A 24,524-nucleotide genomic window follows, 5' to 3' on the forward strand; every position below is an offset into this window, starting at 1 on the left:
CCTGCTGGGAGAGAGCTTCACCATCTGAGTGCTCACAGCCCCTCCAGCAGCTCACCCAGCCCTTTGCCTGCAGGAGCTCAGACTGCTTGGGCCTGTGCTGCAGAGGGGGCCAGCAGCAAGCTCTGTGTTTCCCAAGGGATGCACAGTTCTTGGTAAGAATCTGACTGTAGCATGCACGGCTAAAATACCACATTGGGCACAATTCAATGGAGTCATTTCCACATTCGTTCCCCTTCTGATGACGGCTCAATGAGAAGTGTTTGCAGGGTCATGCTTGCACAGGTTTTGGTCTGTGATGAGTCTGTACCAAGTGGTGTGCTATTTTATTTACATAGGATTAATCTCATTCAAATGACTAGATGAAATCCTTTCATCTTCAGGGCACAGGAGGTCAGAATATGATGATTTTATACAACTGCTCCAAGCCATAAAATCTGTTCATTAGACAATCAATAGGAATATATCACTCGCAATGTTGATGAGGTAATTTCCTTCTCTGCTCTGCCCTGACCTTGTCTTCCTGGTTCACACTCTCGTGTGAAGGTGAGAAGCCCTGAAGTTCTCCTGCACACCCTTCCATTTCTTAATTCTCACCCCAGGTTTCTTCTGCCTCGATTGCCCCCGATCTCAGTTGTAACTTATTGTCGTTCCTTTTACTTTGAAGCCGCTCTCTGATTTACATGCTCTAAACATGCAAGTTCTCTTCCTGAACTCTTATTCTAACCATGCAGTCAAACAGGTGGTGCCAAAAAAAGCCCCACAGTGGTCTGTATTAGTTCTTTGCTGTATTGCACAACTTCATTCACTTATTGTATAGGAGACAGCAGGCTATCCAGGGCACTCCAGCCACAACACCCTGCTCAATAACGTATCAAATAAAGAGCTTATGTCATGCATTTTTGCCTTCTCGGTTAACAGCAAACAGTTTGAGGGTTTTTCCTTCCAGCCATTCAAGGCATCCTTAAGAAATGTGTTTCAACATGTACCTTCCTTAATGCTGTGTGCATTAGGGCCCAGCCACCAGCTGTGACCTGCTAGAAGGAAACAGACAGCAGCGAGCTGGGCTGCATTGCCAGCCCTGTGCTCTGCTCTGCCTCCTCCACCCCCTGCAGCTCTTATGGTGGCAGTCAGAGCCCGAGGGACCAACCACGGAGCTGTGCTGCATGGAGCTCTTTGGGGAGCTGTACCAGCTGCTGTGTTGGCAGCCTTGCAATTGCCTCTGGATCAGCCTTGCCATCTCATCTCCTTCATAGAGTTGCTTGGTGCCGATTTTCTTATTTTCTTGATCCTGTGGAGCTCGTATCTTGCTCGGATTCCTCACTGTGGGAGTCAGTGGGAATAGAGAAATCAGCTGGGTGTGACTTACACGTGCAGAGGGGTGCTGGCTGTGCACGGTAAGGGCATGAGTGCTATCTGCGCCTAGCAAACCGTCCAGCCATCTGTAGGGACTGCGGCACCAGGAGCACAGGAGGCAGGGAGTCCTTAGAATGGTTATGAGTTTTAAACCTGCTGATAGTGATTGCACAGCCTGCCATCGGCGGCGGCTGCGTGCCGTGGGATAAGCGCGGGACCGGCCCGTTTCCCAGCTCCGCTCGCCGCGGTGCGAAACCCGCCCGCTCCGCTCGGGAAACTTTCCATCCCGACGGATCGCGGCGGTGCTGCGGTGCCGTGCGGTGCTGCTGTCCCGGCCGTCCCCGCTGGGCGCCCCGCTCCCTCTGCCGCTCCCGCCCCCGCGCGGCGGCGGCCCCCGCCGGGCTCTGCGTCACGCGGCGGCCGCGCGTGGGCGAGGGGGCGGCGGAGCGCGCGCGGGACCTCCCCACGTGACGGCGCGGGCGGCGCAGGCCGCTCCCTCCTTCCCTCCCTTCCTCCCTCCTTCCTTCTCTCCCTCCTTCCTTCCTTCCTTCCCTCGGTCTCCGAGCGAGCGCGGAGCTGGGCGGCGGGGCGGCCGCGCGGCGCCCCCCCCCTCCCCGGCGGCGGCGACAGCGAGGACGGGCTCGCCCGGCCGCCCCGTCCATGGGAAAGGAGGAGCCCGGGCCGGGGGGGCGCTGGCTGCAACTTCGGCGGGGCTGAGGCTGCGGCGCCGGGACGGCAGCGAGGGGAGCCGCGGGCGGCCCGCGGAGGAGGCCTACGGCGGGGTACGAGCGGGAACGGGCCGGGTGGGCGGCCTCGCGTTGGCCGCTCCGGCGGGGGCGGGCCGGGAGGAGCGCTGAGCTGCGGGAGAGCGGAGCGGGACGGGGGGCGGTGCCGGGCCGGGCCGTTGTGGCCGCCGTGCGGGAGCGAAGGAGGTGAGCGGGGCGGTGTGCGGCCGGGGTGCAGTCGTGGCCGCCCTCGTACGCGGTTGCCGCGTGTTTCGGGTGCCTTTAGGAGTTGCACCTCGGTACCCGAGCAGGGATCCCGCCAGCACAGCTGTATTTTGGCGCAGCTCGGAGCCAGACGAGACTTGTTTAATGTTCGAAGTCTCGCTGCTGCCGCCGCATTCCGTATAATTTTCTTCTCCTGCGAAAAGTCCTCTGGAAACGCTGCAAAAAGATGCTTTCTGAGGCGGAGACTTTTGCCTCACGTACGGGAACGCGGTGCTTCCCCCTTTCCCCGTTGGCTCTCCGGCCCCGTTGTTGCGCACCGGTACCTCCGAAGAGGCGGTCGGGTCGGGCTGTGGATGGAGGCGGCGGTCGGGCGGTGTTGGCCGCGCTGCCCTTCGCTCCCGGAGCCGCCGCCGCGGTCAGCAGCAGGGCGGGGGCGGGGGGTGCGAGGGAGGAGGCGTGGAGCGGAGCCTGGGCGAGGGCAGCGCTGGTCGGAGCCGTGATTTCCTGGTTGCGGAGCGGCCGGCACGTTGCGCAGCACGACGTGTGTTCCAAACGGCTTCTTCTGACACGGGGAATTTCCTGGCTTCGTTGTTCTGTGCGTGGAATATGTAAGGGATGGGAAGCTATCCTTGCAACCCCTCGCACTCCCTGGTGTTGTGGCCCTTTGCTCTGAGCGGCTGGAGTAGATTGATATGCTCGCTGTACAGCAGCACGGCATTCAAGTTGCTATCAGAGGAGCTTCTCGGGTTGTTGCAAGCTCCCAAAGCAGCTCATTTAGGGTGGCCATGGAAGACGAGGAATAGGAATGCCCCTGGTGCCCCGGGGCCTCCTGAGGTGCTCTCCCTGCTGAGGAGCATACGCAATTGGTGGTGTCTGCTGCTTGCCCATTGCATAACCCTTACTCATGCCTACCCTTTATCCCCAAAGTACTGTCCCTGCTGCTTTCAGAAATGGCAGCAAGGCTGAAAAGCACTCCTTCAGGCCTCACAGCAGCTGTTTAAACACCTCGTGAAAGATGGGTAGCACTGGTACCCTGATGACTGGCTGCCCTGCGGCTGCTCTTGCCTAATAGGCAAGCAGTGAGAGCAGCACCGTGTCCTTCGGTTTAGGGGCTCTTGATTCTGGAAATGTCACGCTGCCATCCAACAAACCCTTGTCATTGCTTGTCATCCTGTTTGTCCCGGTGACCAGCTCACTGCCTTCCTGGAAGGGCTGGGCAGGCAGCAGAGCTGGCAGGGAGAGGGGCCATCCTGTTGGGAAAGCTCCCAAGTGCTCAGGATGTTGTTGGGGCGAGCGTGGCCCAACCGGAGGAGCTGAGCTTGGTGAGAGGTCAGAAGGGGGAGTGTTTGAAAACTGTCTGCTCTGCGGAAACGAGGAGCGATCTTACATGGAAAATGTGCGTGGCCCTCTGAGGAGTTACTGTACTAAATTTGGAAAGCAGAATTGGGCTTCAAAGGATGAAACGAGGGGATTTCAGTCTTGCTTGAGATGCAAACCTCGTCGCAGTCTGAACTGCGGACTCACTGCTGACGCCTCCATAGTACATATTAATCCAGTTTTATCTGTCATGAGATTTATTGATTAGAGCCTCTAGGTAAAGGCTGCTCATGGGCTATGGCTGCTTCTTCCAGCCCGTGGGTTGGAAAAATTAGCTCCGTGCTTTGCCTGGAGCACTTGGGCTGCGTGTAATTTCACTGCCACCTTCATCTCACAACTCAATTTGGTTCCCCGCACAAAGCCCGTTTATGTAGATTTATGTAGATTCGGAGCAGAGATGGATGTCTCTCAGAGAAAATGGGTGTTCTTGTAGCAGTTCTATAAACAAGTTGATCTGTGGCATTGATAAGAGGAAGGCAACATCATTTGAAGCAGGAGGGTAGGAGCCATAAAGTAATGACAGTTTGTAGAGTACAGAACCATGTGCCGCCTAAAGGATTTCCTTTAGCAGTGTGCCTCGTCTTCCTTGCTGCTGCTCCCATCTCGGACTGTAGGCAGTACTTAACTGTTGTCCTACACTTAATGATTTTCCTACAGCTCAGCTCTTATGTCAAAAAATACGCAGCTCTTTGGCATTCCAGGTGCACTCTGCCAGTCCTGTGCTGTGGGTACATTTTTCCTTTGCGTGTCTTTAAACTGTTTTCCCCCCACTGTGCTCTCTAAGTGCAGATTTTGGGGTGTTACTGTGTTTTCTATGGAAGCACGTTGTGGTTGCAGAGTAATGCTAGCAGACCAGCCCATTGCATGCTGTAGGTCCTGTTGATTGGTGGTCCAGCTTAATATACTAATACTGGAAATTATCTGCTTGCAGTTGTGAAAGCAGCCGTGTAAGCACGAGATCTCAGAGTTCTCTGAAGGGTTTCTTATTGGTGGGATTATTGTGGATAACCTGGCTTTAATGGAAACACTGTTCTCCCAAGCTGAAACCTGTACAGATGGCTTTCCTGCAGCTGTAAGGATAGGCGACTACTGCTGTTCGTCTCTTGGGAGCCTTTGGAGTGCAATTGCTGTGTAGCTAAGTGCTATTTCATCTCGTAGGTATCAACGACCCACTGCTGTTAGCAGATGGAGCGGGCGGGTGAATTCCAAGTATTGTTTATAAACTACATGTGTTGGAATCCATTGGAGTTCTTGTTTCGTCTGCGGGTGTTGCTGCTGTGGTTCAGATCAGTGAAGGCGCCGGATCCTGTTGATGTTAAGTGATAAAAATGGTTCTGAATGGTGCCTGGTTCTGAAGCAGCCCCTCGCTGATCCAGCTTCGTTCGTTCTATGCAGTTCTGTGAAGCATTGCTTTCTTTTTCTGCTTTCCTTTCCCAGTCCTCCAAATAGTTATGGAGGGAGACGATTCCAGAACTAAAAGAGAATCAAAGCTGATGTGTTGGTATTCACTAATTCTTTTGTGATGGTTTCGATCTGAAGATGCAAAAAACAAGCGGAGTAGAAGCAGTGAGCAATATTGAGTGACATTCTTGGGAACAAACACGAAGCGGGAATGCTGAAAACAAGCCGGTTTCGTGTTTGAATCATCTTCTTTGTAGGTGCATCGCAACTATCTGCTGATCTGTTTTGGCACAAAGGTTGCAGCTGAGCCTCTCGTTTGATACTAACTGGTCAACAGAAAAGAGCGCCGTCACCAATTCTGTCATTTCCTTTTGTGTTGTAGTAATGAGCGGGGGGGAAATCCCATCCTTTCAAGTTGGCAGTCGAAAGGAAGGGTGCAAGGAAGGGAATGCATCTGAGCGTCGGCGTTCTGGTGTTCATCTTCTCTTTGCTTTTGCTGTCTGCAGGTTCTGTCATCCGTGATGGCGTCAGCGCTACCCAGAACCCTCGGGGAATTGCAGCTGTATCGAATACTGCAAAAGGCAAATCTCTTGTTTTACTTCGATGCCTTCATTCAGCAGGGTGGAGATGACGTCCAGCAGCTCTGCGAAGCAGGTGAAGAGGAGTTTTTGGAGATAATGGCTCTGGTAGGCATGGCGAGCAAACCGCTTCACGTGCGACGGCTGCAGAAGGCCCTGAGGGACTGGGTCACAAACCCTGGGCTCTTTAACCAGCCTCTCACTTCCTTACCAGTCAGCAGCATTCCTATCTATAAACTGCCGGAAGGGTCTCCTGCGTGGCTGGGGATATCCTGCAGTAGTTACGAGCGGAACAGCGCTACCAGAGAGCCTCACTTGAAGATTCCAAAATGCGCTGCCACGACGTGCGTGCAGAGCGTGGGTGCCAGCAAATCTGATGTGGTGGGGAGCTTATCGCTACAGAGCAGCAGCGAGCCGAGGCTCTGGCAAGGACATCACACCACAGAGAGCGAGCATAGCCTTTCCCCGGCTGACCTCGGCTCTCCCGCTTCACCAAAGGAGAACAGTGAGACGCTGGATGCCGCTGCTGCTCTGTCAGTTGCTGAATGCGTTGAACGTATGGTTCCCTCCTTGCCCAAAAGTGACTTGAACGAAGTCAAGGAGTTGCTGAAAACTAATAAGAAACTGGCAAAGATGATTGGTCACATCTTTGAGATGAGTGATGAGGACCCTCACAAAGAGGAGGAAATCAGGAAGTACAGTGCAATATATGGCAGATTTGACTCAAAAAGAAAGGATGGCAAGCATCTCACTCTCCACGAGGTAAAGTCCCTTGAGCAACAGTGGGCTTCCTCCCCTATCCCTGCACTTTTTGTGAGGGGCTGTTTATAGAATACACTCCCCATAGGCTTTAAGCACTGGAATAGCAAACTGGCGTTGCACTGAGCGTGTTCCTCGGGACTCTAGGCACTCAGCACCTTTTTAAACCACTCTTGTCTTCATATTCCCTTTGAGCCTAAGCTGGTTGTTTAGAACAAGACAGCCAGCGTAAGTGCAGGCAGTGAGGGTTGTGAGAAGGACAAAGTACTGTCTCCAGTAATGATGGGTGACTGTGTTCTGAGGAGTTGTCCATCAGTACCTGCATAGTATCTGTTCCTTCCTGTCCTTAACAGTCTGTGCAGGCCTCCTTTGCTTCTATTCTGGCTTTCTTGAGGCTCGTGCTGTGTGTGTTGTAACGCAATAGGTGTGTCTGTGCTGGGAATGGTTCCCTAATGCCAAAGTACAGTACAAGAGGAGAACAAACATGAAGTCAAAGCAGTGCCAAAACAACTGTTGATATGAATGCTGCGTCAGCGTTTTTACAGTTAACTGAGATTGCAAAATTTCAGTTGGATTTAAAATTTGGCATGTGAGACTGAGCTCCCAAAAGGGAAGGCAGTGTTTATGCTATGGGAGTGCCAAAAAAGCTCTACTGGCTTTAGCCTTTTTTCACTTCAAAAAGGAGTTCGGTAGGTGTGCTACCCAGAGTTCTACCCATCAAACCAGATTCTCTTTGTGTTGTTGAGGGCATGGCCAAAAGAAAACTAATTCTTTACGCTCCTGCTTATGTGTTTTGATTTAGAAGGCAGTGCAGGTTACTAGCAGTGACTTGACAAGGGCTCGAACAGCGGAGCAGGGAGACCCTTGTTGGGAACTTGTCATTAGTCAGCCGTGTTTGCACTGCGTGTTTTCAGTTGCACACCTTTCACTTGTTTGCTTTGTGACTGTGTCTATGAATACAATGTATAGGATTCCAATATGGAAGAACAGATGTAAGTGGAACCTTTGTCCCTGTCCTTTCAGAAGTCTCTCCTTGTAACAGAATATGAGGTGAAGGCGGGATTTGAGAGGCTTAATTGTGAGGTGCCCAGTGTGTGTTGCTGCAGCTGGGACTGGGAGAAGGGGATTCTCCTTGCATGAGGATGGGTGCAGTCAAGGCCTGCAGCACAGCATGTGCAGCCTTGTGCTTCTTCTGCCTCTTTCTGTAATAGAGGCTGAAGAACGTAGTCTGAAATCTGGGCAGACCTCTCCTCAGACAGCAAGGTGGGCACTGGGGGGTCAGTGTGTGTATTAGGTGTGCTGGGCTCAGAGGTGGCTCTCCGAAGTTGGTGCTGTGAACAGTGCTTGTTTGGAGGAGCGGGGTGCCAAAGAGCTGGAAGAAAGCAGCACTGCTCTGCCCTGTGTCTTAGTGCAGCTTTACAGATGGTTGTAAAACCGTGTTTAAAGCTGGAATGAGAGCATGGTTTGGCTTTAGGAAATACTTCTATCGCTATTATGACTAAGGGCATGGGATCAAAGGAGTGTGTGGTTGACTTATGCCTCACTTACGCATGTGAGGCCTCACTGAACTTGATGGGAACTGCACACATGCAAATAAGAGGAATTTGCTTGTAATTGGTTTACTGTTTGCTTGAAGAGGCTGGATATCACAGAGTTTTGTCTCGAACGGTTTTCTCTTGATTCTTCTGCATTAAAGCAAAAAAAAGACACCGATACTGCATGACTGCTGAGACTGTTTGTTGTTTGCAGTTTGGTAAACCAGAGTTGGCCTTTTTGTGAGTTCAGTTTCAATGGATTTTTATTCTCAATGGCTTAAGCATTTAGCTGCTCGGAAGGAAGGACCCTGAACGAGCAGGGAGGTAAGTTTCTGCTCATCCGGCTGTGATGTTTTTGCACACGTTAATACATTCCAAGAGTGTCCTTCTGCCTTGAGGTTCAAAGTTTCTCCTTGCAGCTGGCAGTGAGCAGCTGAATAAACTTATCTGTGAATTTAAAAGGCCTGAGTAGTGGATAGCTTCTTAAGGTAAAGATCAGGGCACTTCTGACTCCTCGAGCAGTGTGGAGTTGCATGCAGACTTGCCTTCAACTTGGTGGTAAGTTCCTGAGAGCGTTCTGTTACTGTGTGACCTCTGTGGGATCCCAAGGGGCTTGAGCAGCCATTAGAGACCAGTGAGAACTGGAACTGCTGAGCTGTTCTGAAAGTACGTGCTGTTGGCAGCATCGTCTGTGTGAGGCGCTTACATAGCCCAAAATATAATGCAAAATCTTTGAAGCCAAGAGGCTTCGAAACTATGAAACGTGCTCTCCTTAATCCATCCCTTTGTCTCGGTGTTGCACATCTTTTCAGGCAGGGAGAGCGAGTCGTGTTTGGAGGTGGAGTGAAGGAAAGGATGCGTGTAAAGCGTGGCCTTGCACTCAGTGACTCTTCCATGTTTGAGTCACATCTGTAATTGGCGTGTTGGTATTTCAGTACTTGTCTGGGTACCTATAAAACTGAAAAAAATCCTGTTTATTAGTGGTGAGAAACAGGAGTAAAAAGTACAAGCAATAAATTCTGTCCAACTCGGTGTCTTCCTTTTGTTGACTCACCAAAACAGTAAGGCTTAGTATTTAATTATGTGATTCTAAGCGGGGAGAGGGAGGAAGGGGGGAAGACTATAAACCCCATTGGATGGGAATGTACCCATCCTTCTCTGTGGTGCCTGTACGGTCACGTACTGCTCTGTCATCAAGGCTTCCAGCATACAGAACTGTGCTATTCAGGCATTCAGTACTTTCTCACTGCAGGATTGTGCCTCCTGAAAAGGCAGGAAGCCATGATGCAATTCAGTAGTCTGGGTCTGACCTCAGAGGAGAAACCAAGAAAAAAAATCAACAAACATTTGTCTTTTCTTATGTATTAGGATAAACAGCATTTGTCTACAAGTACCCAAAGTGTTCAGCCGGTTTAGCTCTTTGCAACCCTTACTGAGGGATAAAAAACTACTCTGAATTATGCTGTAAACATTAGTCATATTGTTGTTCATCCTGTGCAAAGTAATAGCTATCACTGACAGAAATTAGCGCCTGCTTTGGATGGTAATTCTTGCCATAGGTGCTGTGTTAACCTTTTATTTTGGTATTATTTTTCCTGGGTTCTTTGTGAAAAAGGTGGCCATTATAGCAACAGTTCCTCTCCAATGGGTAATAGTTGGTTATTTTAGCATGTTGTTCTGTAGGAGGGTGGTAACCTAGAGATGGCGCACAGGTTGAACTGCAGCTTCCCACCCTTGTTCATCTGATCTGTGCACAGAGGCTGAAAGCTCAGGCTGCATATCCAGCTGGCCTGTTAAAGACATGATTGTGCTCTGCTGAGAGGCTTTTATTCCAAAGAAGAGGGAAAAATGCTTGTGAAATAACAAGAAGAGCAGTGCTGCTCATTGTGAGGTTTCACTGGGCGCTGGTTGCTGAGAGAATCTCAGCTCTGCTGATGCGTGTTTTTTTCATCTTCCCTGGAGAACTAGTGTGGCATTAGACGTATCTTCTCTTTTGGCTGACATCAGGAACTCTGCCTAAGGATGGCGTGTTGGTGTCATCCTCGTGCAGTGTGATGGCAGCTTCTGTCCTTCAGAACAGAGGACAGAACAGAATGGAGGTGCAGTGCTGAGCTGCTGAGCTCCGGCTTCATTCAGGTGAAATGAAATGCAAGGAGAAAGAGCATGCCCTAGCATTAGAGGTCCCTTGTGTGTTTGTGCCCAGCTTCGGGCATGTCAGCCTGCACACCGAGCTGCTGCTGTGTGCGCTGCCATCTCAGCAAGGCAGGGACCAGGGATGGCACAGTTGGGCATGTAAAAGGTATCTCAGTGTGCTTGAAATATGTAGCTGACTTTTCATGTTGGCTACCCTGAGACTAACACAGAATGTGTTGCTGATGGCAGCAGCTGGTCTGAGGCTGTGCTCACCTGTGAGAAGCCCAGCCCGTGCAGGGCAGCTCCCTAATGAAGAATCAAGATCTGTGTGCCCTCTGCAAAAAGGACCTGGAATAGTGTTACGTTGTCCTCTTGCTGTCACACCGGGTGATGAATGCTGGCTGTACTTTAGTTGACGAGACCTTTCCACTTCTTCCTCAGCCCCTGTTGGCTGTGAAAGGAGCGGCCGGAATCCTTTTTTTCCTGCATCCCAGTGCTGTTTTTTCTCATTCCATCAGTAACGATGTTGTTTGTCCGTAGTGTTGATGGCATGCTTTTCAGACAGCGATGTTGTTAAGCTCTTACAGTTGCTGGCAGTATCACCGCTTTCTATAGGCGACTGAAGTACGTTATGAAACTGCTTTGAGCCTTAAGGCTTTTTATTATTTTTCTCTTTATCAAACTATTGCCAGCAACAGAGACACTAGAAATGTGTCCCAGCAGGCTTGGGGAAACATCCCTGATTCTAGTTCATTTGATTCATGTCTGAAGATAGTCTTCACAAACAGCAGGGTGAGAAGCATCGCTAAAAAGAAGTTCAATCGTTGCTTAAACCGTCACCTTGTATGGAATGCATGCTGTATTCACCAGGGAAAGCCATCTGTACCCACTATGGCAGATTTTTTTTCAAGTCCGGGGCATATTGCGGTTATAAAAATAGTACTCCCTGTAAACCAGGCTTTGGGAGCCAAGCAGTGTGAATGCTCAGAGCTCCTGTCTTACACAGAGGTATAATTAAGGCTGGGTTGAGGCACAGGCAGAGCACAGCGAGGGCATTTCAGTGATGTTTTACTTTAAAGGACGTTCAATGCGCTCTGTGTCATTTCTCAGAAGCTGATGTGTGTCAAGGATATAAATAAATGGCAGAAACCCTCTGGGCTTTAGTTCACCATTAGAAGTAATCTCGCTTGCCGTTGAAATCTTACAGTGTTTCAAAGATAGTACACGAGATCACAGATCTGTTTTTGTCTTTAATTTCCAGCTGACAGTTAACGAAGCAGCCGCTCAGCTGTGTGTGAAAGATAACGCGCTGCTGACCAGGAGAGATGAACTCTTCGCACTGGCTCGGCAGATCTCTCGAGAAGTGACGTACAAGTATACTTACAGGACCACCAAGTAAGGCTCTAATTAACTGTAAAGACCTTAATTGCTTTCACAGCAGTTCTTCTGAAGCACGAGAGTCGCTTCTCGCTCTCTAGCTTGCAAAGCGCTCTTCTGAGGAAGGCAAGGAAGTGCTGTGTAAGTCCTGGAGCTTTTAAACTGCTAAGATTTAGCTGTTTTGAATCACCTTTTTATTTGTTGTCCGGCGTACAGATTTGGCAATGATAGTGCAGGTGGAAAGGCATCTGAGAGGGTAGAGTTTCAAGTATTTGAGTGTTTCAGGGTTAATGTAAATCGGCGGAGTAGCCAAAAGCTTCCTTATGTGGGGTGTTTTTTGGGGGTGGTTGTTCTCGTTGCTGGTTGTTGTTTTTAAACGTGCAGATTGAGTCTGCTGGTTTCCAGGGAATGAGAAAGATAAGATCATAGGGAGTGTCTTACAAACTTGGTGGAAACAAACTGAAGCCGAATCCTCATTTCAGTTGTTGATGTTCTGTTTGGTGAACTGCTGTGGGCTAATAGCCAAAGCTTCTGATTGCGATTAAAAATGAACTTTACGCTGTTATTTATTGTTTCCAGATACTTTCTATGCATCGCTTTCACATTTTAACTCTGGCCTTTATTACAATATCCTTTCAAAATTCGTTTTCATGACGCTTCTGGGGGCTTTTGTGGTTCTCTTATGCTTTCCTTCCTTCCTTGCTGATTGTATGTAAATACAAATGTATTCTGGGTAGTCAAAGTAAAAGGTGTTGTTACGCTTCTCTGTGCTCAGGCAGATTTCCTTTCTGTTCAGAAGGAGAGCGCATGAGTCTTTTGACACTTGTGAAAACAACACAAGGCACTTCTATTCTCCTCTATGCTCAAGTGGCTTTTAGTGCCGAGTCCAAGTGAATCGGGTGCTTTTCTGTGCATCTTAGTTCCTTTTCTCTGCATCTTAGTTCCCCTTGCTTTATTTATTCATTTGTTTTCCTCGCTCTCGCCTCTGGTGATCAGGGTTAATCTGATGTTTACTGATAATGCGTGTCTTCTCTTCTAGATCTAAATGTGGAGAAAGGGATGAACTGTCACCAAAGAGGATCAAAATAGAGGTATGATATTGTGGCTCCTGTATTTCAATCTCAGCGTGCTAAAATGTATTTGTATTGTGAAGGGATGCGTCCAAGGAGCTTTGTTAGAAAAATATTTGGCCGACAGTTGATGGGCCTGAGAGGGAGAGCGAGAACCACTGCTGGAGTCTCTGAAAACATCTGTGTGTGTTGGAGGAATCAGTAGGAGCGGGGGTGAAGAGCAGGGTTTGCTTTATGCTAAAAGCGCTCTCAGTGTCGTGCACTCAAGATGTGTAGAAGGAGGAGGAATGGGACTGAGTGGTATCCTGTGGTGGCTCAAACTCAAGTGCTGTTGGAAATGTCTTCCTTTTAAGCCTCTTGCTGCCTGTCATGTTACTGGATTTTGCAATCAAGTTCGGACCTAAAGCACGTGTATACCTGGCTGATCTATGCGGTTGCACAAGGTTTTGCTTAGGGAAATGAGTGCTGTGCTTTTTGTCAAGTTGCCGCTGCTGAGAAGTAAATCTGAGGGCTTTTAAAAAGTCACTTAAGCGAATCAATAAATCGTGGTAAATATGTGTACCTGCGTAACTTGCAAGAGAAGCAGATGTTCCTTTCTCGTTTTTTAAACTAATAGCTGTTCCATTTTTAAGCAGGTCTCGTAATTTGTTGGTGCTGTTGTAGGGATGGTTATTGTGCCGCCTGCTCCAAGCGGTGCAAATATAAATGTGCATTAGGATGTAAGCTTGGGACTGAGCTAGAATTGCACGTCATGCAGATATGTGATGTTCTTTAACTGCAGGGTGAAGCTTTATAGTGTTCTGGAATGTGAATTGTCTGTGGTGAATGATGCACCAAATGCAAGGCTCTCATTTTTTCAGCTGTATTACCTGTACGAGGGCTTTTCCTGTGCAGCAAACCCCGGTGGGAGCACTTAGCTTTGAAAGGGCAGTTCTGAATAGGTTCATAGGTGTGTTCTTTTGTTATCGCTGTTTCAGTTCCACCGGTCTACATAGTTTGTGTTTATGGAAGGCCAAGCTCAGGCGCACACCGAGCATTTACCTGTGGCTTTCATAGTAATTCTGTAATGCTATTTAAATGTGTTGAGGTGCGCTTTGACCTCTGCCTGCTCTTCTGTCTATAGGAAAGAGCTGGTAGAAGCTTTATTGAATGATTTTATGTGCCTTCACTCTGTTGCCAGGCTTGACAGATTCATTGCACAATGGTTGTTTGGTTTTCCCTTCTCTTTTATCCAGCCTAGCCTTAATGGGTAAGAGCTGGCGGGGAGCTGCTCCTCCTTTGCTCGAAGTAGTGTTTCACAGACGATTAGATTTCAGCATTAGAAAGCTTTTCCTTCATTCAGTGATAATTGATGATGAGCAAGTAACTGAAGTGACACGCTAAGGGAGGAGGTGCTTTTTTTTCCTTCATTGAAAGAAAAAGGAAAATTAATAAGCAGTGAGAAACAGGGGAGGAAGGAAGAGTAGGTCAACCCCAGGGAATCTGCCTTCTCTTAGTTTTTGGATGATGAGTCTGGCAGCTCTGCTCTCTCAAGGCGCTATTCAGTTTGGTAATTCTGAGTATGGATGTTTACTTGGTGTTGTTTTTGTCTCAAATCGACAGTCATAGTTTAAAATGCATGTGCAAACTTTGTGTCTTAGTTGTGCGAATCACTGCCTCGGAAATAAGGCTGTCTCCAAAATAAGAAGTTGAAAATTAAGGTAAATGAAATTAACTGTCGTATAACGAGATAGCGTTATTAGCTATGAAATGCCAGCTGTTGTTATCATTGTAAATGCTTCTTTCTGTACAAAGGAGAGTCTTCTGAGCTCCCCAGAGTAAATGGTCACTGCGGTGCATTACGATTCTGAGGTACATTGCAACCTACGGATCTTTTTCAAAGGTGTTTGGTGGTGGGGAGAGGCAGCGTTACTCAGGAGCTCACTCTTACATCTGGTACCTTGGGCTCTTTGGGGCTGCGTTTTGGAGAGGAGCTCATAACCTTTTTAGTAAAATGGAAGGGGCAGTAAGTGCTGCAAATCTCTTTCTTCCTTTCGCAATAAATACTCCTCATCCTATTTCTGAAGTTGTATTACTCGATTGTGGCTCAGTTAGCTTGCTGTCATGCTAATAGCTGGATGCTGTAGATGGGAATTTTAGGTGACTTGTTACTGTTAGCCCTGGCTTCTCTTGTCCTTTTTTTTTGCCAAGGTCATTCTGTGCTCCTGTTTTAAAGCTGCCCTCTGTATTCTGATTCACCATTCCTTTGCCCTTTAGTCACTAATGTCTCTGAAAAGCCTCGTCTAAAATACCAGCTTGAATTTGGAATGGCTTCGTGCCCTTTTTTTGCCTGCTGTGATAGATCACGTAGAAAAGATGAGTTCATTTCCTGAAATGTTACAACGCATTAAAAAACAAAAAACCCTAAAAACTCTGAAGGTCACACTTGTGCCAGCAGGGCTGTGTGTGCAAGCTGAAGCATGGCTGGGTTACAGCCGCCTGTGTACATTTATCCTCTTTATGAATTTGAAACTCGCATAAACATTACAAAGAAACAATATGGCACGAATTACATCAAATTACCTGTAAAAGCCTTTTCTCTTTCCCTTGTGTGCTCTCCCCCTCTTGTTCACAGAGTGGGTGGGCGAGCTGTGGGTGTGAAGTGTACAGAGGAGAAGGGGGGGGGAAAGAATTCCAGGCAAATGAGAGACTAAAGGTGCAGAGGGAGTGAAAAAAAGGGAGTGGAGTGAATTGGGCTTTAGCAACAGTTTTTATTACAAGAGAAAAATAAAGACTTGCATTTCTTAGGTCTGCTCTGGAGGGAAGGCAGAACAGATGAATTGGGGTGGAAGCTGTGCTTCCTCTTGTGTCTCTTTTGCATGGGTGTTGTGGGGCAGGGGCACCCCTTGTTTTGTCATCTGCCGTGACTCAGTACCAACAGCACTCCAAGCGATGAGCTGTTGGGGCAGCACTTAGACAGCAAAATAAGTCACAGGTGTATCACGCACTGGGCTCAGATAGAGGGGCTGCTCAGCATCGTGACACTCTCTGTTGGGATTGATGGGGCTCCCCTCTCAGTTACGCCGCCAACAGCCAGAAGAGGAGAGAAACAGAGAGCTGAACGTGGCCTTGTTGTCCCTGGGCTTGTGGCAGAAGGGAATTGCTCTGTGCCAGCGCCTCCCTTCAGCTGAAGGAGAGGGGTGGGGAAGGCTTGCAAAAGCTGATTTCACAGTGCTCTGTGGGGGACGCAGGAAGGAAGGGAAAAAGTGGAGGCTGTGAGGAAATGTCTTCCCCTGGTGCCAGTATGGATGGAGGGAGAGAGAGAGAAAAGGCCCACCTCCGTCATTGCAGAGACAGTTGAGAAGAAAATCAGGCTAAGTGTGGGATTTTGCTGTTTTTCTCGAAAACGGCAAAAGCAGTAGAGTCTACTGTTTGCATAGGAAAAATGTCATTAGAGGGAGCAGAAAAGCACATGTGGGACTGGGAACATCTGCTGCAAGAAGCCTCTTGAAAAACAACTGAGCATCAGCGCAGCGAAACAGAGATTCTGTGCTGCACAAAGCAGGATCCTCTTGTGTGGAGAGGGAAAGGGAGACATGGTGCAAAGCAGGCCATCACCTTGCATGGCCAGGCCTCGGCCCCATCGTGCTGCTAACGGGAGCAGCCAGTGGCAAGGAAGGCCTCCGGGGTGCTGCTCCACACTTAGAGTGTCATCAGAGAATCATATTTAGGAGTGATGGGTGACGGTGCGGGGAGGCCTGCTTGTAGGAAACAGCCCTTGCTGTTATATTGGCGTGGTTGTGAAGAACTGTGTTCCTGATTGGGTACAAAAATAGGATCCTCGAGACGTTTTTGTGTATTCCCTTTTCATCTGCCTACACACGAGGATTTTTCCCAAACAGATTCAGGTCTAGCTGTATGAATATGGTCAGCGCTCATGGAAATGCGCTGCCAAGTCTTTGTTTCTAGAGGATGAGGCTTTGTGGCACTTTACCTGGTTATGAAATTTTACATACTTACCCTGTTTATTTTTCCCCGAGGGAATACGTTGGGTGGATAAAAGCCTTATGCAATGATTCACACGTTCTTTTTTTTTTTCTCCTGAAGCATAAGGAATAATTTACTGGCATTAGGCTGCAACGAGGGTCTGACCACAGCCGTTCAGGTCATTTTGCAGCACCCAGTTTGCACAGACCTTGGAGTCTTCCCTGTGGTTTTTCTGGAAGGCCCCAGTTGAGCTTTTCTTGGATGATCATTTATTTGTTTGGCTGTTGTCAAAGTTGTTTTTGCTTGCATACGCTTGCCTCCAGAAGCCGACGTGAAAGTTAGGATACTTGTAGTACTTCTGATACTTAAATAGTTACAAATGTCACTATTTTCAGGTTTGAGTCTATTTAAGTTCTCTAGTATTTTCTCAGATCTGTACAGTCCCCTATACTCTGCCTTTGTAGTTGTTTATGGATATTCCTCTGCTTTACATGAGCTTCAGTGCCAAGCAGGATAAGTTTCTCATCTTGAACCATTGCTCCGATGATTTATTTATTGTAATGAAGTCTGGCAGGCTTTCACACAAACTTTATTTGCTTTATTTGTACATATGCAAGTGGCAGGAGAGATTTGCATGTCATAACCATTTGAGGCTGAAAGGATCCTTGAATCCTGGTTTCCCAGAGCACCTAAAATCTTTGCAGCGTGTTTCATTTGGTTACATTTGTATGGTTTCTGTGTGCAGCATGTTGAGTTTTAGGAGGATTCATTCAGTGTCTCAGGGTTAGCACAGCCATCTGCTGTGCCTTGGTCTTTGACTTACTTACGTGTCTATTTGATTTCTTAATCTCCAAAGCTGCTGTATGTAAAGAGCAATAGAAATGATAGGCTTAAATCTACATGGCAAAGATAGTTTATGTCGGTGACAACAATACTCTGAATTCACCTGAAACTGAGAAATACTGTTGTCTGAGTATGGGACGTTAGATGTATAGTGGGTACTATAGAGAGACTGTGAGTGTTTTAGACACCAACTTATATGTAGTGGTTAGCACAAGCATCTCAACTTCAGTCCACAGTGGTAAGTTTGGGTTGGGTTGTGGTGTTCTTTTGAATGTGTGGAGAAATGGGGTGCAGAAAAGATTAATCGTGTCTTTCTCTTGGTGTTTGGTTTCTCCTTGTGCTCACTAGGATGGTTATCCTGACTTCCAGGACGCAGTCCAGTCGCTCTATCAGCCAGACAAAATGCCGCTTGCTTTGGCTAAGGGAAAGAGTGAGGATTTGGCAGCTCTTAATTCCCAGGTAAAATATCTGCACTACACTGTGTATGTAAGAATGACATAGGCCACGTCTTTGTACGTTAATTTTGATGTGTATTGGTTTGATGACTAAAGCAATTAGCTTCAGTTTTCCAAGGCTACCTAACTTATCTGTGATCGCATCACACTTAATTTGGAATTACCTTCTGAGACTGTTCACACAGTGTTACACTTTTAAGCATGTTAGCTCTGAGAAGACAAAATGTAGCTTAGAGAGCTTGAGAATACGAGATGGCCTGTTGGAGCAAGCAGGGTACTGTTGGTACAGTGTGTGCTGTGTAGTTGAATTATTAGCTATAAATGGAAACTTGTTGAATCTAGAGAATAAATAGAGTAGGACATTTTGGAGTCCTTGGTTCTGACATTTCTTTTTAAGAGGAAAGTCCATTTGATTTAGGAAATAGAGAACTTCTGGATCTGAAAGGATGCATTGCCTTTCTCAATAACATTCAGCTTGGTTAGGAGTACAGCATTTTCACGCGTGTAGAAGGCATTTAATAGATGAAGACAAGTTTCCAGTTCTTTGGTGTTGTTTTTTTTTGTAGTCTATCCCAGCCTTGAAGGCAAATGTAATCATGGAATTTTCATGTAAGATTATGTTTGGGATCAGTGCTTCTGCTTTCTGAGACTAGGTATGTTATCCTGGCTCCTGCGTTCTTCTATTGCAAAGCAGCATCCTGTTATGAGAATTCTGTTTTTTGCTACATCAGAAAGCAGCTGTGCTGCGTTTTTGATGTCACATAATGATTAAACGAACTTGGTTTTACATGCATTCGGTCACTGGTCAGTGCTGTGCAGCAGGGGAACAGAGATTTATTTTAAGCTCAGATGGACCCTCAGCTTCTGTGGTATTTTACAGAACAATTGTTGCAGTTCTCTCTATCTCAATTAAACAACAAAGATTGCGGGAGTCAGATGTTAAATATTTTACTCGTTTAAAGATTGCTCTTCAGTTTGAAAGTAATAACAGGACTGACAGAGTAGCAAAATCAGAGCACAGTTGGAAGTCAGTATGTTTGAAAGTCGTTTCTTTTTTAACCTACTTCCCAAGACCAAGCTTGAGCTGTCAGCATTCTTCTGCAGAACCTGATGACCTCCAACTAGAGCAGGTTATCAGTTGGGTTGTTAACCCTCCTGTCAGGGTCATGGCTGTGCTGGAGAAGCTCTGCTTATTCTGGTCTGTTAGATTGCCACCACGTTTTAGTGTTGAACTATGCAGAAGAAGCAGACTGCTGTGGGAAGGCAGGACTCCTGTCATCTACCAGGAAGAGCCGAACGCTCTGAAAAATGACCTCACTTCTTCTTGGTCAGCATCTCTACTGGTTGAAACAGTAGGAGTTCACCTGGAGGAATGAAATGTCTCATGTTGGTCCTAGCAGTTAATTTGACATGCTTTATGTTCTCATGTTCACCATGGCTCTTCTAAGCAAACATTATTGGCTTGTGATATTTTCCCTGTTATGTTTTTGCACAATGCCTATTTACATTCTTAAGAACAAGACGATATTGAAAGTTAGAATTTTCTTGGCGTTGGATTCAATGACAAACATTCAGACGCCATCTCCTCCCACGCTGCGCTGCATTGTTTAATTTCACTCTCGAGAGGTGTATAGGTCTTGTTCTTCTTCTAGACAGACATTTCGCACCTTTATCCCCCACAAACATACTGTCATCCTACACTTTCAGAATGGCAGATTTTTAAGCTTGTGTAGTGCTGTTTCTTAAAATAAAGATTCCAAGATGTCTGGTGAAATCTTGGCATAAGTTCTTAGCAGATGTTGCCATCACTCTTGGAATACTTTGCGAATACATGTATTTGAGCAGAGCTGGGACGTGATTTTTCACTTCTCTTGTGATTCTCTTCATGTAACTCACAGCCCTGAAGCGCAGGAAGGGTGTTTTCAATGTGTTTTCTAAGAACAGAATCTCGCATTGCGTTTTTGCATGGATGAACTACTGCAGCTCAGATTTTAAGCCTTCTTGAGTGACTCAGTTGAACGGTATGGAAATTTTTATGGGTGCAAAAATACTTTGTTTACTTGATAGGTTTGAAGAAACTGTAAAGCACACATCTGTACATGTGAGTCAACAAAAATCTACATCTAGGCTGCTAGTCTTATCATCTGATATTGTTTTTTCCATGTTTTGACTCAAAAGATGTATGTATGCTTTATTTGCAGTCTGAAAAGGTGATGGCAAAACAGATGGAGTTTCTTTGCAACCAGGCTGGATTAGAGAGACGTCTTTCCACAGGGTGTTACAGGCAAAACTCAGAAGAGCACAGCCCCAATGGCATGTCATTAGATAATGTTGATGGACAAGGTATAGTAGCTTCCAGGCACGGTGTTGCTGTCAGCAACTGCATCTGATGTTACACAACCTTTGTCAGTGGTGTTATTTATCTAGTATAGCACAAACAGAACGCCGAGCACTGAATGGACAAGACAAGATCTCTGCCCTAAGGTGCTTACGGTCTAAATAACACAGTTGGGTGTACGGCCAGATTCTGTTCTGTTACCCTCATGCAGCTGGGCAGACTGCTTTCCCTATAGGTAACGTGCAGGGAAGGAAGAATGTAGGGATAGTTAGTGTTAGTGAGGGCAGTACTTGTCTGTAGTTTTATCGTACCCTTTGAAAATAGAGCAGAGTGCTCAGGTTGTTGCATTTCATTTATTTTCCTTTGTGGAGATGGAAGGTAGAGCTGATAGTGCAGTTGGTACCACCCATCAATCCTCCCCCCCACCCTTTTATTGTGTTAACCTATCTGTGCAGTCTAGGAACAAAACTTGAGTAGCTGGCTATGTAAATGACTATGTAAATTCCTTAGAAGCAAGCAGATTCTTATAATGTTTGTAGTAGCTTGTTCTTCATAAAGCTTATAGTTTTGTGGCGATCTGTTTGATTTACCGCCTGGCTGTTCACCAGCTTGCATTAATCTTAAGAATGTTTAGTTTGTTTGACCGGTTTCTGTTTGGATTTCTGTTAGTGTGTTGTGAAATGGGAGAAAATGTTAAGTATGGACAAGAAATGCAGCTGAAGATTTTTTATTTGTGCTTTTAAAAGCTGGATTTTTTTTATTATTCTTTTCAGAAGCAGTAGAGGGAGAAAAGGGAATGAAAGCGAGTAAGCATTAAAACATGGGTTTCCATTTGTGTATGTCGGTCAAGCAGTGCAGTATAGAAGTACACAGAAAGAGTAGGTGTGTGCATCCAGCTCTTCTTGGTGTTGTGAGTTGCTTCATACCATTTTTGCATTGTGCGGCAGCACTGGGGATTTCTGGGATCTCAGTGGGCTTCTTGAGCAAGAGATATTTGCATGGGTACAGAAATACCCACTGCCTGTGGAATAGTCTACATGCCAGCATATTCACATAACACTTGTTCTGCTAGAAGTCTTCGCAACAGATCAAATTTAGGATTCTTGACAAAATTAGTCGCTTTTGATTTTGTTTTTTATTATTGCTCTCTTTTTTAATGCATCTGTATTTCACTGTGAACCGCTTCCAGGTGAAAGACCGCTGAATCTCCGGATGTCAAATCTCCCCAGTCGACAGCTGCAGCACATTGCACTTGATGGAGAGCAGCACGTTGGGAAACCTCTGTGCAGTGAATTGATCCGGCTTTACCCTGGTGGTGAGGCAAAGTCCCAGTCCTCAGGTTAGTGCTGTCCTTTGTAAATTAACCCGTGTTTCTTAGCAAACCCTTGATTAACCACTCAATGCTAGCTGTCTCTTGAATGACGAAGGTAGTCAGTCTGGAACTCCTTGCATATAACCTTTTAACCAAAGCTTCAGACAAAGCTTCAGGAGCAGTGTTACTTCTTAATGGAGAAACAGGTTGCCTGTTATTTGGGATACACTTAGAAGATGCAGTCACTATATTAAGACAAAGAAGTTCCAGCAGGTGTCTGTCCTCAGGGAGGTACTGACCCAAAGTTCTGCTGTTAAATGCTTAGCTTACAATCTCTCATTGATTGTAATGTGGCTTCAGTCTGTACAAAGGAATCAAACTGTAAGTGTAGTTTTCATAAGAAGACTTTCTATCCTGCCCGGCACTCTTTCTGTACTGTGTATCATGCTGTGTGTGCTTTGAACTGTGTCCCATTCACTGACTTGTACTCACGCTTGCTGTTCCCTTTGGCTGTGGGAGAAAGTCTTAAGTTTCATTGTAGGCAGCAGGAACCCTTTGTGCATGGGTGGTTTCAGTTTCACAGTTGGCTCCTAAGGTAAAGCCAGGAATTCTTGAGTTGCTTACAACTTAAGAAACAGTAATAAAACTCCATCTGAGTTTGGAGAGTGCGATGGGAAGGATGTTATAGAAAGACAAGAAGAAATGTGCCAATCTCATTTTGGTGCTCTGAATGCTCGGTTCTCTTTTTTGGTTGTTGTTTTGTTTTTTTTTCTTTCCATTTGACTGTCCCAGTCACCAGATGAAATTTACCTTTCAGATTTCTAGTCAGGTTTGCATCTCCACTAAGCCTTGCTCCCGAGGAGAATGGAATTAGGTTTGCAGTGATGGCGCTGTCATCACTGTAATGAGGTTATAACCCAGCTGGGTTCAAACCCACTAGGAAGAGGAAGAATTTATCCATTTATTCAACTTTTAGCATACGTACAGCTCATGGACCCTTTTTTTGTTGTTGCTCTTGAAGTAAGAACAGAATATATTTGTTTCCAAGCAGTATTTTTAACGTCTCTTTTTCTTTCTTTTCTTTATACGCAGAAGGCCTTGGTATCTTAAAGGATTTTCCTCACTCGGCTTTTAACAACATAGAAAGGAAGGTCATAAAAACAGAACCTGAGGATACAAGATAGTCATCCTGTTCTGGAAACCAGTGTCATAATAAGGAATGAAACTTCACGAGAGAAGAAAAAACAGCCTTAATAACCAGTGTTGCCTCATTCAAATAAGAGATTTCAATAGCCAAAGCCTAAGAACTGGTCCAGTAATCTGTGGAAACAGAAAAGCAAAAGACACTGCAAACTAAATACAGTAATACAGGTGGATAAACATTCCTGTTAAAGTGGTTTTATAACGTGGAAAGATTCACAAATTAATATTGTGGGTCTGCTTTATTTAAGAATGTATTATGTATTTGTATAACTTATCAAAGTAAATCTAGATGTCGGGACGTGTATAGAGTCCAGTAGATGTGGCTACCGTTCATTTTACTTGAAATTTCAGTGTCTACTTTAAGTGTACCTAGCATAGACCTGGTTGTTAAACATTAGAATTACAAATCCTTGGGGAAGTAGGAACATGAGCACCGTGACAGAATAAGCAGCAAGTTTGCAACAGTGTTTGTAGGAAAAATGGAGGATGGATATAATATCTCTTGGTTTAAAATGTTAAGTGGGTATAGCATTTGGTAGGCCTAGAGCGCAGTTCTCTATCATAGCAGATGTTCTTGACGCTTGCTATTGTTACATCACTCTTGATGGTTTCAACAGCCTTTGTAATGCACTTAGAGTAGAATACCTATCTACAGTTCAGGAGCGTAGAAGACGCCAGTTAGAGTATGGAAGAGTCCATATTAGTGGTTCCCATTTTGATGTGAAGATGTAACCATTTGATACACCTTCAGTTTATCAATTTCAGTATGGTTACTGAAGTTGCATCTGATATCCATAAACCATCAGGTCTTTTGGAGGAGAGAGACGAGGGATTACGTCTTCGGAACGTGACTCCTTATTAAGTGCTGTCCAGCCCGCGTGATTCTATGAATATACCGTATACTGCATTCAGTATGCCAATACGTTTCTTTATGTATGTGTTTAATTAACATCCAGATTCTTTATTTATTTGACAGTTGTTTTTTTTGGTTGTTGTTGTTTTTATTTTGTACATTTTCACTTGTGCAGGTGTCATTTTATCTGAGGAAAAACAACGGGCTTAAAGGGTTGGATTTTCCCTTGCCGTGTTTGCGTGCATCTGTCTTTCCTCTGCGCGCCTCCCGCGTTAAGGATTGCACTCCTGCAGTCATAATAGTTATACGCCTTAGTTTCTGAATGCAGTTTTTTCCTACATTGTTTTCTGTAGGAGCGAAGGAGGGCGAAAGGACATAAGTTACTGTGGGGTGGGTAGGTTTCCACGTTCAGGTGTGTACTTCATGTCTGCACTTTGCTCTGTGTCGTAGCTGTGTATTAATTCGGTCACAGTCCGTCGTACCCAAGCGCTCTGCGAGATGTGAGCTGAAATGTCTACACTGCAGTCTCTTATCACTGTAAACATACCTAATTATTTTATCACTTTTGATCTGCAGAACAAAGCTTTATAGTAGAAACACCGGTAAACAACTTTTTATACCATTAAACCGCGTTGGGTTTTTTTAATTTCCTCGAACTGTGTGGTACTGTTTCACTTCCTGAAGTATCTTGCTTCAAGTGAAGGAGTTTGCAGCTCTGCTGTTAGAAATAAGAGATGGGATGTGTAGTTGTGTTTCCTCTTTCCTGTTGTGTGAGCTAAGTAGTATGGAGAACTCTTTGGTTTGTAACGTTAGCCAGTGCACTGGTTAGTAGCTCAGTAGTTTTCATGAGACTCTATGGAACTTGCTAAAGGACAGCTTAAGGTTTGAACTGTGCAGCTTGAGTAATAGAGCAGCAGGCCTCGAGACGTGCAGGAAATGCTCTTTTTTCAACGTCTCAGCCGTTGGGTTTGGATCACAGAAGAAGCTCTTAAGCTTGCTGGTCTTTTCAGTTGGCGTGAGA

General features: G+C 46.2%; 1 protein-coding gene across 2 annotated transcripts; it reads left to right on the forward strand.

The window, feature by feature from the left end:
• The first annotated feature begins 1,911 nt into the window (after positions 1 to 1,911).
• Positions 1,912 to 23,727, forward strand: NAB1 (NGFI-A binding protein 1). Of its 2 annotated transcripts, none has more exons than XM_072341748.1 (8): positions 1,912 to 2,135; positions 5,588 to 6,421; positions 11,348 to 11,481; positions 12,503 to 12,554; positions 17,691 to 17,801; positions 19,999 to 20,140; positions 21,325 to 21,474; positions 22,540 to 23,727. In XM_072341748.1, the coding sequence occupies exons 2-8, from the start codon at positions 5,603 to 5,605 to the stop codon at positions 22,629 to 22,631; spliced, it is 1,500 nt and encodes a 499-aa protein (XP_072197849.1). In that variant the 5' UTR covers positions 1,912 to 2,135; positions 5,588 to 5,602; the 3' UTR covers positions 22,632 to 23,727. The 2 variants fall into 2 exon arrangements, with proteins under 2 accessions (XP_072197849.1, XP_072197850.1); XM_072341749.1 differs by lacking the exon at positions 1,912 to 2,135 and adding an exon at positions 2,228 to 2,285.
• The last annotated feature ends 797 nt before the right edge of the window (positions 23,728 to 24,524 follow it).

This window comes from Excalfactoria chinensis, chromosome 7, assembly GCF_039878825.1.
Source record: "Excalfactoria chinensis isolate bCotChi1 chromosome 7, bCotChi1.hap2, whole genome shotgun sequence".
NCBI classification, from domain to species: Eukaryota; Metazoa; Chordata; class Aves; order Galliformes; family Phasianidae; genus Excalfactoria; species Excalfactoria chinensis.